The sequence below is a fragment of the Molothrus ater genome, chromosome 2, assembly GCF_012460135.2.
Source record: "Molothrus ater isolate BHLD 08-10-18 breed brown headed cowbird chromosome 2, BPBGC_Mater_1.1, whole genome shotgun sequence".
Lineage (NCBI taxonomy): Eukaryota > Metazoa > Chordata > Aves > Passeriformes > Icteridae > Molothrus > Molothrus ater.
The window spans coordinates 49,102,185-49,120,680 of NC_050479.2; the positions used below are offsets into that span (position 1 = coordinate 49,102,185).

At 41.6% G+C, this 18,496-nt stretch overlaps 1 protein-coding gene across 1 annotated transcript; it reads left to right on the plus strand.

The window, feature by feature from the left end:
- The first annotated feature begins 648 nt into the window (after positions 1–648).
- Positions 649–18,254, plus strand: EDNRB (endothelin receptor type B). Its single transcript, XM_036392594.1, is given in 9 exon segments — positions 649–858; positions 1,067–1,517; positions 1,520–1,557; positions 10,729–10,841; positions 11,009–11,213; positions 11,494–11,643; positions 12,566–12,699; positions 13,263–13,371; positions 14,905–18,254. Coding segments are annotated over 8 exon segments (1,287 nt in total). The 5' UTR covers positions 649–858; positions 1,067–1,111; the 3' UTR covers positions 15,037–18,254.
- Positions 18,255–18,496: the final 242 nt, after the last annotated feature.

Consider the following 18,496-nt stretch of genomic DNA (forward strand, 5'->3'; position numbering starts at 1 on the left):
TTCACTGAAGGGTGCAACGACTGGAACGAGTTCGCTGAGATCAGACGCCTTGCTAAGGCTGCCCAAAGCGGCAACCAACCAGATAACCGAACTGCAACTTCAGGGCAGCCAAAATACTAATTCTGATGTAAGAAAGGTTTTGTGAAGCGCTTTAAAACGTGGCACTAAACTCGTAGATGTTGTACAGGCAAGCTTCTTCAGCATGTGCGCCCCTCGGGCTGTGCAAGGGGGTTTCTGCAGCAGGGAGAATCTCATACCCAGCTACTGGGAGTGAGCCTCGGACAGGACAGCGGGGAAGTGCCCTCTTCTTCCCAATTGTCCCCCAGCAATTCCCATACCTCTTGTAACAACTCTCCTGAAAAATTGTTTCAAAGCCCGCCAAGTCAGCCTGGTACAAGACAAGGGGGAGGTCGCAGGGCATTTTGCCTGGTCGGTGCCGAGGCTGCGAGCCCTTGGGCCGGGGGACACTCCGGACAGCGGGGATGGGAGGCTCCGCGGGGCCGGCAGGCGGGGGGGCTGGGCCGGGCTGCGCTGGGGGCGGAGGACGCGGGTGGGGTCTGGCTGTGACTGATGGGCCAGATGCGGTTGAATCTTTTAGAAAAGGGGGGGCCCTGCACCGCCGCCGCGACTTTGGCCACGGCTTCTGGTGCGCGGCTGACGGACACCGGACTCTGCCGCCAGCGCCCGTCCCTGCCGCCTTCCTGAGCGGAGCGCCCATCGCCGGCGAGCGGCGGCAGCCGGGCCCGGGCGGGGACGCGCAGCCGGGGCGCGGAGCGCGGCGACAGCCGCAGCCAGCGGAGCGCGTCTGCCTTGCCTGGCCGGCGGGCGGGGAGGATCGGCTCGGCTCCGCTCGCCGAGGTGAGGGGGACACGACACGACACGCCGAGCAGGTCCGGCCGGAGGGGCTGCTGGCCGCGGCCGCCGCCGCGCAGCTTTTCGCCCCGGCGCTGCTCTGCCGGCGGAGCCGCCAGCACCGCCCCGGGACAGGCAGCGCCCCGGCCCCGGGGCAGCGAGCGGCAGGCGCGGTGTCCCCGCAGCTGACGCCCTGTCCCCTCTCTCCGCGCAGGTCGGCGCTGACGGCGGCGGGGGCAATCTGCCGTGCCGCGCAGCCATGCCCGCCCTCCTCCTGCTCCTGCTGCTCCTCAGCTGCCGCGCCGCCGCCGCCGAGGAGGACGGCTCCCTGCTCCGGCCCGGCCCGGGCAGGCAGAGCGCCGCCGCCGCGCCCCCGACGGGCGCGACCCCCGCGCTGCGCGGCGCCGAGCACAACGCGTCCCGCCCGGCCGCGCTCCCCAAGGGCCCGGGGGCGGCTGCGGGGCGGCCGCGCTCCGCCTCGCCCCCCATGTGCACGGGGCAGACGGAGATCAAGGAGACTTTCAAGTACATCAACACGGTCGTGTCCTGCCTGGTCTTCGTCCTGGGCATCATCGGCAACTCCACGCTGCTGCGGATCATCTACAAGAACAAGTGCATGAGGAACGGCCCCAACATTCTCATCGCCAGCTTGGCCTTGGGCGACCTGCTCACATCATCATCGACATCCCCATCAATGTCTACAAGGTGAGGAGGGACCGGGGTGGATTCGGGAGCCGGCGCGGGGTGCGGCGGTCACCGCTCGGTGCTCTTTGCCGGCCCCTGCAGGTGCCCGTCCCCGCCGCGGGGAGACGCGTCCCCTCCTGGCTGGGACTGAAGTCCACAGCCGTGGACTTCACCTCACGACAAAACCCTGCCGGAGGGTGGTATTCTGGTCAGATGTGGTCGCAGATGGCACCCTCTCTGTGCCTCAGTCCCATCTCTCTCATCGTCTAGGCTGGGAATGGGGCAGAATGGAGGTGGCGAAGCTCTGAAAATCACCTGGAAACAGGTGCTGTAGGGATAAAGGAAGTAAATGCAATAGACAGATGTTCAATGGGCTGGTCGAGGAATGGAGGGGAAGCACAGAAGACCCTCTCCTGTGGGTACCACTTGGTCCCTTGTCCTCAGATGTTGCAAGCCTTGGTCATGATACTTTACATGGGTCTGTATAGTCCCTTTTGGTGCCGGGGCTTTTCTAGGAGGAACCAAGATCGTTCAGCTAAGTGGTTTTATACATCTCTTGGTTGGGAGGCAGGATGCTTTCCTGAGCTGTGAACGCTTTCACCCCTTGCCAGTGTTGCAGCATGGGCAGCCGGGAGGGAATGAGCCGCACCTGCTCCTATTGTACCTTCAGTAGTCTGTACTTTGACTTGATAAGACTTGCCATGGAGGGGAGACAAGCCCCGTCTTCTCTACCCAGCTTGTGCAATTTGTCCTAAGGAATTAGTTGGGCAGTCGAATCCAGCCTCTAGTTGTAATCTAGCACTCTTTGAAGGTATACTGGAAATAATAGAGCTCCTTCTGCTCTTAAAGTTTGCAGTCTGGATCCCTGTGCACCCATCAGTGGCTTCATAAAGTGAACAGAAGAGCCTTCATCTATCACCTTCTCTTCACTTTGTATGCATGATTGTACACTAGGGGTTCTTACTTGTACTTTCAGAAAGCCACATTGAAGGGACAGATTTTGAATCCTTATAGTTATCCCAGAAGCTGCTGAGAGGAGAGAATCTCCTTTCTTTATCATTTTAAAGTATTTAAGTATTACAAAGTAGGGAATGTCATCATTGTGTTAAATTCATGATCCAGTTAATTTGGATTACATGTTAGTTCTCAGATTTGAAGTTTCAGTAGTTTTTATACTATACACTCTCAATTCTTGTGAGAAGAGTGTGCTCTTTTGAATGAAGGTGGAATTTAGAAAACAAAATAACTGCTTTAAAAATGTGTTTTTGCAAAAAAATATGCTGAACAAAAAGATTCTTTTCATCTCAGAAAAATCAAGAAGATTAAATCAATAACAGCTGTTCAGTATGAGACTTTGCAATGTCAGTGATCCATTCAAAATTAATGTTAATATGCAGTAATATACCTCAGTTCTTATCTTGATTGAATGTCACCAAGTGTATCATCATGAGCAGGTTGGATTAGGAGGAGTAAAGGGTCAGACTGCTAACCAACAAATATTGCACTAGCTGCAATCTGGGATCTTTATTGTGCTATTGATAATGCTAGGAGCTGTGCAATAGCTCTCAGGTGCTAAATCTCCCTCACTACTACTCATCTTACTGAAGAGCCCATAATCTCTTTATATTATCCCTTATAATAATGAGTGGGATATTTGCTATTTTAAAACAGAATTTTTGAATAAATGCAAGTTTAAATAAAAAAGGAAAAAATACCTCTTAGATACTATGTTTATTTAATCAAACTTTTGAGGGCAGTTAGAGTTGATAACTTTTTATCAACTCTGCATCCCATTTCATTCCAGAGCAACAGGGAGAATACATACAGTAATGCAATAAAGCAAAGGCTCCCTCAGTAAATCAATATACTTAGCAATTGTAGCTTGCAGTTTGAAACAATTTAAGACTGCATGAAACAGATCCAGATTCAGAATTTGCTGCCACATTGTCAGTAAGGCAGCTGCATGAAACAGTGTGAGAGAATTTCTCATGTTAATAAAATGGAGCAGATCTTTCCTCTACACTTGCCCTAGAAAGTGTGAAAGTGTCTGTGAATGCCCTCCAGACAGACCCATAGGAGACAATTCAAAAGCTGCACTAGAAGTTTTTATTAGGTATTAAAAGGAATAGCTGCAAAAGATGTCCCCTGTGACTACTTAAGTGAACACATAAATAGCTGAAAAAGTGCACAAATGAAAATTGACATCTCCTAAACTGAGGGTATCTAAAGAAAAACAGGTGTTACCTGGATAGGGAGGCAAATGCACTCCAACACATAGGATGCTAATTAGTTGCATTACTTAATTTGAATATAATGCAATATGTTCAGTGGAAAATGGAAAATATCAGAATCTGTCACACAGTCAGGAAACTGGCTATGAAATGAGGGCTTGAAGGGAGTTCAGTTCCAGCATGTAGAACCTGGCAGATCTTTTTGGCATTCTGGGTCCTGGTAAATGGTCTGGCTTTGCCTGGATCTTGAGCTGCAGAATGGGAAGCAAAGTCTGAGACAGTCATTCTGCAGTATTCTGCATGTTTTGGCAGTGTAGAAACTTTGCAAAACTGCTACTGATTGGATGTGCAGGTGATTCTATGCAGATCCACTAAACAGAGTAAGTCCTTGTTAATTTGAGGCCACAAACAGCAATTAAGGAGCAGAGGGATAGACTAGGTCAGTGAGATTTTTATGTTCTTCTCTGCACTTGAACTTTGGAAGACAAGACAGTGGCAGCTTGTGCACCTAACAATACAGGTCTACAGTTCTGGACAGTTTATGCTGACTTTCCCAAGTAGATAAAGTTGTTAAGTCCCATGTCTAAGACGCCAAAACATCAGGACTGGAAATTCCAAACTTTCACTAGCTTTGTCTCTCATACTAACATGCTTTCTCTTGTGATGCACAAACAACATCTCTCTCTCTTATTTTGTAATATTTACTCCTGTATATTAAGTCAAATTTATTGTCATATGCCAGCGGAGTTTTAACAAGGGGAACAATTTAGGCTCTGCACATTATTGTGGGCTGTTCTGAACTCTTGACTACCAACAAATGTCTGAGGAAGAATGCCTACCTGGCAATACTGTCATAGGTTCCTTTTTCTCAGAGCTCAATGGAAAAGTGGAGAAAAAAATTTTAAGGGGAGGAAAAACATCTAGTCTTCATCCAAGCCACTAATCAAGGGCCTGAGTCAGCTTTGCAGGCACTGATTTATTTTCATTAACTTTATTTAGGGATTACATAAAAATTATGGTTAACATAATACAGCATTATCAAGCACTGGAAATACAAGAAAGACCAGATTAGGGACTCTATATACCATGCAGACACAAATTGGCTCCTTTTTTAATCCAGCTATTCTCTGAAAAAGGCTCTGAAGAAGATTTCCGTGGAAATTTATTTGTGATGAACTTACTAACTCTTGTAATGCAAGTACCTGTAGGCCATGCATTATGACAAAGCCAACCTTTTTTCTGACTTTCTAATCAAGGTGCTTCTCTTTAGAAAGGATTGTCACTCTTCCATATTAGAACTCTTGGTTTCTGGTTCTTCTGATGTCAAAGATAGTGGCCATTTTGTTGGAAGAAATGCATTATTTCCTTTCTTTCAAGGTCTGAACCACTTACTTGAGGTCTTGCAAAGCTCATCTCAGAATTTCTTACACAAAGCTTATTGATTTCTAACAGTATTAAGCTAAAAGTCTGTTTTGCTTAAGAACCCTTTATGGTGTACGAGTGCAGGTTATAGGCACTTGAGAAAGATATGAATTGTCCAGTGGAGGAACCTGTCTGGACTCTGCAGACAGTGGCAGGGAGGGGTAACTTTGCTCTGGATTTAGATGGGAGCAGTTCATTCTGAAGTCAAGTGTATGGAGTAGTGGAAACGTCTGAATGCTGTTAAAAGTACACATACATAGTTTTCATGGTGGATCTCCAAACTGAAGTTAGATGATGCTAGTATAGATTTGTAAATTGAAAGTAGTTTTTTTTCATTATGTATACATTTGTTGTGTATACATTCACTTGTATAAAAGATGCACATGACAAATTTCAAAGCAAGGTTTGACCTGTTTTGTCTTCTTCTTCTATCCTGTATTATGCATCCCAATCTGACAGCAGCATGGCTTTCTAAGTGATTACTTTTGATGCAGTCTTTCCACTGGAGTTGTGAAATTGCAGAATTTTTTATTTCAACAGCACATTACGAGGTTTCTGTCATTTTCAAGATGACTCTATAAAATTGTTTTATCTTAAGTGGTTTTTTAATTAAGTTTCTAGGAGGAGTTATAATAAAGATACAAGAAAATAAAATTATTGCATGGCTCATATTAAGATTTTAAACAGTTTATTGGATAGATCAGTAAAGCATTCCAAGCTATGCTTGAAAGCAGGAAATATATTTTCTTGTCTGTAGGGAAGATCCTCACCCTGACATAATTATCACTGAATAGTAATAAGTTTGTAATGTTGTCTCACTTATCCCTGACCATAACCTTAATTTCCTGGACAAATTTTCTGTTTTGAAAAATGCTTGTTCCTGTAAAATATCTGTATGACCTCCCTGTGTCAAAAAAAAAAAAAATTCAGGTGAAAATCTACCAGTCATTTCAGAGATACATTGAAAAACTGTTGTGTGTGAATTAGATGTAGAGCTGCATGACTGGTTTCTCTTGTGCCTGCTGTTTATAATGATGAAAATCAAGTCCAGTGTCCTGCAAAGGAGGTTTGCTGTGAACGCACGGCTTGGCGGAAGCGCGAATTCCGGCTCTGCGTTTCCCGTGGGCATTCACCGCTCAGGACTGGGACACTGGCGGGAATATTCGCACGCTTTGCTGTTTCTTCCTGCCCCACTGCAGCCCGTGAGCAGCAGCAGTGGGTTGGAGCCAGGTATCAGCCTCCTGGCTGGTGACCACAGCAGCTGAGCCCCAGAGCAGCACATCGTGCTCTCAGCCTGGCTCGTTCCAGCAGCAGATTGAGAACATCTCTCAGCTCTTGCTCAACTAAGAGAAAGCAGAGTGGGAATTGTGATTTGCAGGTGTGTCTGTGAGTCACAGCATCTCTTGGGGCTTCTTAATAGTTCTGCAGCTTGCACATCAGTTTAGGCTCAGATCTGTCTGGTCTGAGAAAGCGTTGGCTAGGCATGCATCAGATGTATTGGTTCTTCTAAGTATTATTTCACTTCATTCATTGCCATGTTTTCCCCTTCCTTTTGATCTATATCATCTTAAACACATCTCTGCTGCTCAGCCATTAAAACTTTGCCTGTGTAAAATAAGTGACTGTAAAACATTGGAAAGGTCACTCGGAATACAGCCAGCGGTAGAGTACTCTTGGCATCTTACTTCTGAAAGCACAACATTATTTTTCTCTTTGCTGCCACTTGGCAGTGGCTCTCATGGCTCCAAGTCACTTGTCATTTGTAAAATGACAATCTTTTTACAGCTACCCTATTGTGAGGCATAAGAGAATAATTTTACTCGTACAAAATTGCAATAGGCTACATCTGTATTTACTAAGAGCTATCATTGTCCATAAAGGTGATGTTCCCAAATACTTTATATTGGATCTTCACTGTACTTTGAGGGCATATTTGAAGGGGCCATAGCAATACCGAGAACAAACAGAAGCATCAAGGAAACATACTTCAGCAATCAAAACTTTTTTTTTTCTGTTACTTTCTTAATGTTTTCAAGCTTTTGATGTAAAGCTTGTGTCATTAACCACTTGCAATACTATGGTAAACTTGTGACTCATGCATTAAAATGCTCGAATTTCACAATACATCAGCTGCAAGACATAAAGCACATGTTTTTGCAATCCAGTGCAGACAGCTGCATGTCCTTTCTGCCCTGATTTAAGCTGGCTGAATGAAAGTAATGTTTTTATATTATGATAAACCGAAGCTAATGCACCCTTTCTCTCAGTAGCCTGCGTTCAGTCGTGTGCCACGCCTCCATAATCCCAAACCGGAGCTGGCTCAAATCCAGTCAGTTTGGAGCACAGATGTGACTGTCTGCACCTGAGTGATAAGTGTTAGTTCGGCAAAATCTACAGCATGTGGCTGAACTGCTGTGATTTTAGAGAAGAGAGACAGGGAGTGTCTACACACAAACTAGATGTAAATAAAAGTTTTTAACAGGTCCTGCCAATAGAGATTTCATCAAATTTCTGCATTTCAGTAACAAAGAAAAGAATATTTTACTTCAAAGTGATTTTTAAATGAGTTCTCTCTAGTCTAGTATACACTCATGTACAATGTACAGTAGGTGCCATAAATAAGTATACAATGTACTTGCTACCCAGTCCTTGATTTCTGTGGCAAATAGATGTGAAAGGCTGGAGAAACATTAATCCTTAGAATTTATTTCTCTGCTTCATTTCTGCATTGAGGCATTGTCGTATTTATTGTCTTACTTAAGTAGATCATTGAAGAAATAGAAAGCTGGGCTATGTTGCATTTTGTCTACTGCTGTTCTTTAAAAGATTTCATTACAGCACTAAGTTAAGCAGGTATTTGGAGGTATTCTGGTATGTGAAAATACTGGTTGGCACTTCATAGACGTTCCCAAAAGCCCACAGCCATAAAGTGTTCTTAATTTCCTTTGTGTTCAAATAAAATTACATTTAAATTACATCAGGACTCTTCAAAAAACTCTCATGGACCTTGTAAGTGTTTATCCTTAGATGGACATGTCTGTTTGCATAAGGACTTTGCTGAACCAAATCAAGGTGAGTAGGCAACTCTCTGGCTACCTTCAATTATAGAATCATGGAATGGTTAATATTGGCAAAGATTTCTTGAGATCATCAAGTCTAACCATCAGCCTTGCCACTACTGTGTTCATCCCTAAACCATTGGTCATGTCCCCAAGAGCCACACGTACACCTTTTTTTGAACTCTTCCCTGAGCAGCCTGTTCCAATGCCTGACAGCACTTTCAGTGAAATTTTTCCTAATACACAATCTGAACCTTCCGTGGTGCAACTTGAGGCCATTTCCTCTTGTCCTGTGGTTTCTTACTTGGAGAAGAGGCCAACCCCCACTTTATTACAGTCTCAGGCAGTGGTCGACAACAACAAGGTCTCTTCTCCAGACTAAATCTCAGCTTCTTCAGCTGCTCCTCATGCAACTTATTCTCCAGACCCTTCACCAGCTTTGTTGGCCTTCTCTGAACAGACTCCAGCTCCTCAACCTCAATGTCTTTCTTGTAGTGAGGGGCCCAAAACTGGACATAGCACTTGAGTTGTGGCCTCACTAGTGCCAAATACCAGGATAACCACTGTCCTGGTCCTTCTGATACAGGCCAGGATGCCTTCTTGGCCACCTGAGCACACTGATGGCTTATGTTCAGCCAGGTGTTACTAGCACTCCCAGGTCCTTTTCTGACAGATCTTTCCAGCCACTTCCTCACCACTCTTCCAGCCTGTAGCACTGCATGGGGCTGTTGTGACCCGTCTTGTTGAACCTCATACACTTGGCCTTGGCCCATCAATCCAGCCTGTCCAGAACCCTCCTTAGAGACTTTGTAGCCTTTGTGGCTCCCAGAAACATCCATGCAGTATGATGAGCTATTCTTCCGTTCTTACAACCCTCTTAAATGAGTTGTTTGAAGAGACCCTTGTTTGAAGCCAAGGGAAAGATTTTCCAGCCTCTTTTGGGAAGTCCTCATTCTTCCTTCTCCTTTTCCATTTTGTAGCCCTGTATCTGCAACAGATTCCAAAGACCTCATTTGAAGAAAGTTATAAAAAACAGAGATGGGCTTAGATAATCTAACTAATTACAGAAACTCCAGAAGTTTACTCTTCTATATAACAATTGCGTCTATTTCTTGGCACAACCCTTGTTGTGGAGAATGTTGTTTTAATGAAAACTGGAAGATTTGGCTGCTGCTCTGGTGTATTTGACCATCAAAGCTCACAGCAGAGTTCAAAGGCTAAATGTTGCTAAAGTGAGGCTACAGATGTTTGTCTGTTCATAGAATCAGCTGTGAGTAAGGTGCTTTCTATGTCCAGTAAATCTTTTCCCCTAAATCAGATAAAATGTGCAGCTGCATATGTGACAAGATTTCCATTTAAGTCAATGATTCAAAGTGTAAGTGAACCATCCTAAAGTGCTGTTTCCTCTATTTCTTAGTACTTAGAGGTATGCTGAATGTGCAGGTAGTCCTTTTGGTATTATTATACAGAACGTTGGTGAACTGGTCAATAAAGACCATTAGTAAGGGATTCATCTGGTGTTTTTACCTGCTGCAAAATATTTAGATCAAACATATCTACCTGCGATCCTTAACGTATACAGTGGGTCCTTTCATTTGTCATCAGATGGTCAGCTAAAAACTGTGGGGGGTACATTTCTCTCCAGTGTTGCCTGACTTTTCAGCTGATGGAGCCTAGACACTAAGCTTCAATAAAACCCCACCCCAGATATGCACCTATGGCTTTGTCCCTGTTCTGATCAACCTCAAGTAATTTTCTGTATTTTTCTGATCAAGAAATGTGTTATTTGGAACGTGTAAAAAAAGCAGTGAATGCTCAAGGCAGATAAAGACAATTCAAAGATGAGGAAGATCCTTACCTGCTCTATAATTTCTTCCCATTTCTTCACACTGGGGTGATGAAGTTAGAAGCAAAAGGAATGGAGTTTGCAGGGCTTAAAGAGGCAGGACTAAGACTTAAGTGATACCCTTGTCCCACCAGGGTGTGGGACTGGTACTGTCTAGTTTTTAGGACACACCCCTCCGGGGCTCCCTCGTGAAAAGGTTCTTCTTGACTAAGTTTTGCATAGAATCCTAAAATGGTTTAACTTGAACGTTAGAGGTTGTCTAGTTCCAACCTCCATGGCATGGCATGGGCAGGGAGACCTTTCAGTGGACCAGGTTGCTCAATGCTCTGTCCAACCTGGCCTGGAACACTTCCAGAAGTCAGGCATTCACAATATCTCAGTTTAAAGCCAGTCCCCCTTTGTTCTATGACTAAATACCCTTGTAAAAAGTCCCACTCCAGCCTTCTTTCAGGCCCCCTTTGGGTACTGAAGAGGTGTCCCCATTACCTTCTCTTCTCCAGTCTGAACAAACCCCATTCCGCCTGTCTTCATAGGACAAGACCTGGTGGAAAAGGAAAACAGTCAAGGTAGAACTCCATGTTTCATCATTGGTAATGGCCTTTTTAAAAAAATAATTGTTGTTTTCTTTTCACAGCTACTTGCAGAGGACTGGCCCTTCGGTGTCGAAATGTGCAAATTAGTGCCCTTCATTCAAAAGGCATCAGTGGGCATCACAGTGCTGAGTTTGTGTGCCCTCAGTATAGACAGGTGAGACCCATTTGGCATTGAAGTCTCTAATTTGTTTCCTATACAAGCATTGGCTCAAATTCACCTTTCCACTCAGCTGATACAATGAAAATAAAATTAATTTAAGCCTGTTAAACTGGGTGAGTTTTCTCATATTTTGGATTTGTAAATGTGTGCTGTCGCTTCAGGTACCGAGCAGTCGCTTCTTGGAGTCGCATTAAAGGAATTGGAGTGCCGAAGTGGACTGCTGTGGAGATTGTCCTCATCTGGGTCATATCAGTGATCCTGGCTGTTCCAGAAGCTATTGCATTTGACATGATTACAATGGAGTACAGAGGAAGGTATCTTAGAATCTGCTTGCTTCACCCCACACAGAAAACATCCTTTATGATGGTAAGTCACGAACATTGATAAAATCTCTGGGGGAGTTCCTTGGATCTTGATGAAATACTGACATTTCTGAAGCATACTGGTTCAAAGAAGAGCATTCAGAAATACTTGATTTTTTTGTGGGCATTGAACGTATTGCTGTCTTGTCCTGTTTTCTCACCTGTAATGTACACCTTACAGAAATACTTTTCAGGACAGGCTGACCAATTAGTTACAGCCCACTTAGCAAAATGCTCAGCATTTAATTCCTAACCATGTTTTTGCTTTGCTTTTTTCTTTACAGTTTTACAAGCAAGCTAAAGACTGGTGGCTGTTCAGCTTTTACTTCTGTTTGCCACTGGCTATCACAGCATTTTTCTATACCCTCATGACTTGTGAGATGTTACGAAAGAAAAGTGGGATGCAAATTGCTTTAAATGACCACTTAAAACAGGTAAAAATTTATCTCTGGCCACTCTGTAACTGGGCTAACTAATAACTTTATTGATTTTCCTGCCACATCATTCTGTTCTTGTATGACTTCAGGATTAGAAGCAAAATGAACTTTCCTAGCAGTGGTGCTGCTGAATTCATATACATATGTATATATCAGAGCCCTCAGGAACCTAAGATTTTAACTGAAAAACAAAAAATTGTTTCATTCTTGTTTGATTCTAATGTTTCAGTTTTTTTAGGTTTTATTTCTTCTTTGCTATAATGAGAGTTGGCTATTTTGTGATGCAAACTGAAGTCTTGCTCTAGTCTAGAAGGTGGTGCTATAAAACTGTTAATTATTTTGAAGAAAGTTCTTGCTGAACCCTGGTGAAGTTAGCAGTATATATTAGCAGAACATATTCCAGCAGACATTCTGAGGTACTAGTGCCCCAGACACAAACATCAGACATCACTAGAATTAAGCTATGATTGTTCTATAATGTGTATTTGTGCTCCTTTCCTCTCACCTGGTTAGAGCTGTAATTGGAATCTCTTGGGGCATTTAAAATAAGATGTAAGATCAAAGCATAAGGAAATGCAATAGAAAACAAGCTGGTTTCTGAAAGTGATCTGGGAGACAAATATGTTCTTAATTTTAATTTAAATTATTGCTTAAACTAGTGTTTTCATGACCTCTATTTTTCATATTATTACTCATACTTCTTGAAATAAGAGATATATCAAATCAGTGCGAGACATCTAGAACAAAAGAAAAGATAAAGCACATATTCCAAGAAAATAAGCTATTTGATGTTTTCCTAACTCCTATTGTGATAGCCTTTTTTATCTTGTTTGCTAAACTTTTGGATATTAGAAGACAACAACAATCCAGAGGGAGAGAGAGGAACTGTAACACTGTTTTGTCCAATTTTCTTTCTCAGAGACGTGAGGTGGCCAAAACTGTGTTCTGTCTGGTACTTGTTTTTGCCTTGTGTTGGCTCCCACTTCACTTAAGCAGAATCTTGAAACTCACTATTTATGATCAGAAGGACCCCAACAGATGTGAACTTCTCAGGTGAGAATGCAAAAATAAAATGTCTGTATATTGTGGGCATTCTCCATAAGCATGTTTGGATTTCCAACTGAACTAGCTTACTCTGTATGTCAGTTGTCCCTGCTTCTTCATCCAGGACCCTCTGCTTTCACTCCAGTAGCAGAGAAAGAAAATTGTGAGGAATTCCCTTGCTTTTCCCCATCTTCCTCCTGACCCTTTTTGGGACTGTTCTTCTGTCATGTGGTCCTATGAGAATAGAAAGAGGATTTCTGTCCCTGTTTTCCCTTTCAACAGAGCAGCTAGGATTCAATTTGTGCAAAAACACCCAGTGAACATCTTCCAAAAGTTAAGATGGTTGGATTTCCTAAAACTACTTTCATGAGAATGGTCTTCAGACCATTCAGACTTTATTGTTGAGTATAAATGTTACCTGCCTGAGTTAATCCTGTTGATTTAAGCTCCATTACTATTACATTTAATAGCTAGTCTTGATTAGTGAAATGGAGTCCAATTTCCACAGTTGTAAACCTCTACTAAGCCTTTTCAAAGCAAATGAGAAGTGTCTCACTTTAATTTCCACACAGCTTTTTTCTTGTGATGGACTATATCGGTATTAATATGGCTTCACTGAACTCCTGCATCAATCCAATAGCTCTGTATTTGGTGAGCAAAAGATTCCAAAACTGCTTTAAGGTAAGTGGCTGCTGGGAGTTGCTCCTCTGGTTTAAAGATGATGTCAGTAGTAGAATTCATTCCTTAATAGGCAGAAAGTGTTTTAAATAGTCATTAAATTCTACTTTAAATTTTAATTGGGTTATGGTAAATGTTCTCTCCCTCTCCTGCTGAAGCTCTGTAGGAAGGAACTGAGGTTTGAAGGTAACAAAAAGAGAAAGCAAAAGAGCAGAGTGTTACAATGAACCCTCTGGGGACCATGCTAATCAGTGCTACATCACTTCCTGACTGAAGCTGGCACCCAGTACTTCCAGAGCACTGACAAAGCAGACTCAGTCTGTGCTGCAGAGATTCACGTAGCCATATCCTCTGCATCCTGCCAGGGAGAGTGCTGACCCTGGGCTCCCTCATCCTGACTGAGCACCTCAATCTCAATGTGAGGCACAGGGTGCAAATCTGTCCTTGTCCCTTTCCAGCGCCAGCATTTTATGAGACAAACCTGTCTCAGACCAAGCTAGGACTACAAAGTCCTAGCTTGGTCTGAGAGAATAGAGCTGGACATTAAATTCTCCACACAGGATTTCAGGCTCTGGATTGCATGTGGCTGGCAGCCCATCAGTCATTCAGCCTTTGTGTCTGCTTGGAAAATATGAAGAGTTGGGCTTTTTTTGTGAACCCTTACTATCTTTACACACTATATTGAAGTCCTTACATTGCCTTTGGCAAATTTTTAGTTTTTTCTTTTCTTGCCAAGCATTTAACCACTGGCCACAGCTAGGGTTATTGCCTGGCTGTTTAAATTCCTTACTAGCAAGTTGGAAACATCTTTCAGTCAGTAGCCAGTCAGCTCTACTTCTAGTAGTATTAATGTATTTCCCACATAATTGTGACAGCACAGGTTGCAGAGGTTTTAGTGTTGGTCTTGTCTTCCCTGTCTATGCTGCTAGCTCCCTGAAAGAGTTACTGGAGCTGAAAGCACATAAGAGATCTCCAGCATCCTGAGCATGGAAGTAAGTGGGTGTGAGGAAGGCACTTCTAGCACCCAAAGGCCAGACATGACCATGAGAAAAAGGGCTGCAGTACATCTAGTAAATGTATGAATTATATGTAGGTTTTCATCTTTCTACCTTCTCTTTTTTCCATCTCAGAACAATGAGCTAAATAGCAGCATCTTGCTTAGAAAGCATAGATAAGAATGCTTTTCTTTTCCCAAAAAAGATTATCAGAGAAAGGAAAACAAGCAGTCATAATTTTATTTTCAGATGCATTTAGAATTGCAGACCATATTTGAAGGGGTATGTGTGCGTGTGTCTGTTACTGTATATAACTACTCAGTATAACTCTTCCTGTACTCCAGCAGTAAGGTGGTTAATGAAGCCATTTGAGCAGCTCAGAGCTGAACCCCATTTCTGCTTTGTGCTCTAATCCCAGAGCAGCAGCTTGCACATTTGCCATTTCCTACTCTACCTCTGAGAAAGGGCAACCTTTCAGTGCATTTTGCTACATGTGCAAAAACAGAGTGATGTAAAACATTTATTTCTTTTATTTTAACAGTCATGCTTGTGTTGCTGGTGCCAATCCAAAGATCTGTTGTCCCTGGAGGAAAGGCAGTCCTGTTTAAAGTTCAAAGCTAATGATCACGGATATGATAATTTCCGCTCCAGTAACAAGTACAGCTCTTCATAAAACAAGCATAAAAGGTATATTCCCTTACATTAATGCTGGTGCCTTTTTAAGTAAAAGTGGCAATTACTTTTGACAAGATGGCAACATCCAGAAAAATCTAGTTTTGAATTTGCACAAAAAAAAGAACATTAAAAAAATTGCCCTAAAACTGTGTCACATTGAAAATCATGGACGTTTATGGAACATGAAGAGAAGCATAGAAAGAACAAGTCATTGTTAGCACTTGAATACTTCTGAATCAGCACTTCCAAATGATCTCCACTTCCTGTACATTAAGTTTGTATTCTCTGTAACACTTGTAGGAACTGAAGTCACAGTAATTATTAAGCAGCATAATATCAAGTTAATTGGATCAAAGCCATTATTATATATAACTCAATGTATTATCTTTTATAAAGTGAATTAACCACCATCACTATTGTGATTTTTTTTAAATAAAACACTAAATACTTTGTGATAGAAGTCTAAATGTTAAAAAGTAGAGTTTTTATGAGGTATATTATAGAGGTAGCTACTGAAAATATTAAAGGATGCAGTAAAGCCAAAAGTGCATTTTACTTAGATGATTGTTTTTACCTATTATTGTCAGAAGGAACCTCCCAAGGGCTCTATAAATTCCTTTCTGTAGCCACTGTCTTAGTGCATTTGCCAGCACTTTGGGTATGAGTATTTGTGTCTACTGATAGCAAAGAGGAGAAAACACACCAGAAGCAAAAAATTAACACTAGTAGAAACATACAGACAACAGGTATTATTTCAGCTGTTGTTTCATTTTTTTGTTGAAAACAAATGGATGGTATCCTGTGTAAAAAGTGGGCATTCTAGAGCCTGATGGTTCTTTACTGGAGATACTTTTGTGACAATTTAAAACTGTTTTTGCAATCCAAATACTGTCTTGGGGCAAATAATTTTAGAAATAGTGTGTGAAAAAAAATTATAACCAAGGTAAAAAGAGAGAATTTGAACTTCTATCTCCATTTAGATTCAAATCTTCATAAAAAAATAATTCATGAACTGTACTTCTAGAGAAGAGTACTATGTAGCATACTTATCTTCATACTGTTTTAAAATATATTCTACTTCTGTAGTTCCATATTTATGGGCCTAAGAAGATGTGTGATTAGTTTCTGCTTCTGTAAATAGTAGTGAAATGTAATTAATTGTAAAGTATTAAGATGTGGGCAGGACCCTGCAAGAACAGAAAAAGATGAAGATGCCTGTAGTAAACATGATGTGTGTTGCCAGGAGCAATGCATGTTTTGGATGTACATGACAGGTCATTCTTTGACTTTGCATTTCCTGTTAATTTGTTGCAGATGTCCCCAAAGACTTATTAACATATTTCATGCAATAAGGCATGAGTTTATCAAGAAAAATTGTCATATAACATGCTTTTATAAAAGACATGTTTTCAATAGGCTTGGTATTTTATTATAATAAAATTATTTATCAAAACTCAGGAATTTTTTTATTTTAAATTTCCAGATCTCAAATGTAAGGATTTTTATATTTTTTTCCAGTCTTGATTAACTTCGTATTTTTTACTAAAGTGCCTTAAAGGTGCTCAGGATGAAAACATTTTCCATTGAAATGTTCAGCTGGTGTTACCTTAGATGGGTTTCTGACTTTAGGTAGGTACAGCTACCTTGCAGACAGCTAAAAACGGGGTGGTGAGCCCCATTCCTGGTGTTGCACCCAGCAAAAGCTGGTAAGTGAATGCTTGTATAATCAAGCTGAGGAGGACCCCTGCACATGCATTTGGGCATGGGCACCTGTGTGTTTGTGTGTGAGAGTGTGTGCAAGCATGTGTGGTGTGTACCATAAGGTTGCTGTTTCCATCTTGTTGCAGCACAACCACTCAGCTGCTATAATGCTGAACTTTTATATATATAAATCTATTTTAGGTTTCCTTCTTTACATTTTTACCTTAATTTTCATGGTAACTTTCTCACATTAAGCCATAGATATCACTTCACATCACCCTACCTGCATCTATTTCTGTGAAATGCGTTTCATCTGTTAAGGATGGATAATAAGTGAAATCTTAGATTTGATACTGGTCAGTGTTATTTTCATCAAGTTATATCATTACAATATTGTACATGTATATTATTGTTATTTTTATTTAAAATATAGCTGTTGTATTGGCAACTTGTAACATACTTTTCATTTTTTTCCTGGACTAATTCTTTGTTAAGTCCTGCTAAGTCAGATATTTAGGTTTTGCAAATAAAGACCATATATACTGCCCCCTTTTTGGGTTCATATATAAATAAATGTTAGTACACTCTTTGTCATTTTTTCAGTATTATTCAAAGCAGTATTTTTATTGAAGCTTTTATTTCCTGTAATAAACATTTTCAAAACTTCTGTTCTTATACAGTTCTAAGATTAAATCTCTTAATATACCACACAGATGTTTTCTGAAATCCTCAGTACAGGTTTGTTCCTCCATTCACTGAAATCAGTAAACATTTAACCATTCCATTCAGTTCGAGCAGAATTAGGGCCCAGCATAGCTCTTTGAAAAACCTATCTGACACTTGCTACTTTGAACAAAAAAAGAGAAAAAGCTAAATACTTTTTTTTTTTAAGGTGTTGATTAGAAAACATAGAAAAAGATGGTGAAATCAGCTTGTGGGGTAAGACATCCAGGCCAATGCTCTCTAAGCCTTAGATGGGGTCACAGGGAGCAGAACAATTGCACAGAGACACAGGAGTTGGATGTGCTTGCTCAGAGCAGTGCCACAGAGTAAGAGTCGTCTGTCCCAGTGGTCTGAAGAGTTCACACAGAATGGCTCAAGGCAGAAAAAAAAACTTGTAAGAAACTACATCACAACTCTGTGTTTTGGCCTTCAGATAGCAGTTAGATTTAATTCCCAGCTGTTGTGAATTCTGCCTAAACTGAACTGAAACACTGGTACTACACCTCAGAGAATCAAATGCAAAAGTTGATGGTTGTGGAGCATCTGCTGTGAGCTGTGACATTTCAGTGTCCCAAACAGCTCTTAATCAAGGCACAGCTGGCTTGGCAAGAGAATGTTGTATGTACTGAAATAATGTTTAAATGATTTTTAAAAATTGTTATGTATAGCTGTGTAAAATAATTCTATATTTCATTTTCTGTGACCACTTAAAATAGCAATTTCTGTCGATCAAGCAGTGTAAACATTCTAAATTACCAATAAAATATTTGTAATTTTGATTCTTTACAAAAAGGCGTCTGACCTTTTTTCTCCTAGGGGGTCCCATTTAATTGTTAAACAGTGACAGTGATGTAAAAAGAAGTAAGCAATCCTAATCTAAATATCAAAGCTTTTGGCTGGTTTTGATGGTTTTATATAGCTTTTTTTTATAAAGCTTTTTGATGGTTTTATATAGCTGTTTGAACATTGGAGAGAGTTCAGACTTGCATATGTGTTGCAAAATTGTCTGATGTTTATTGGAACAATCGTGCCTA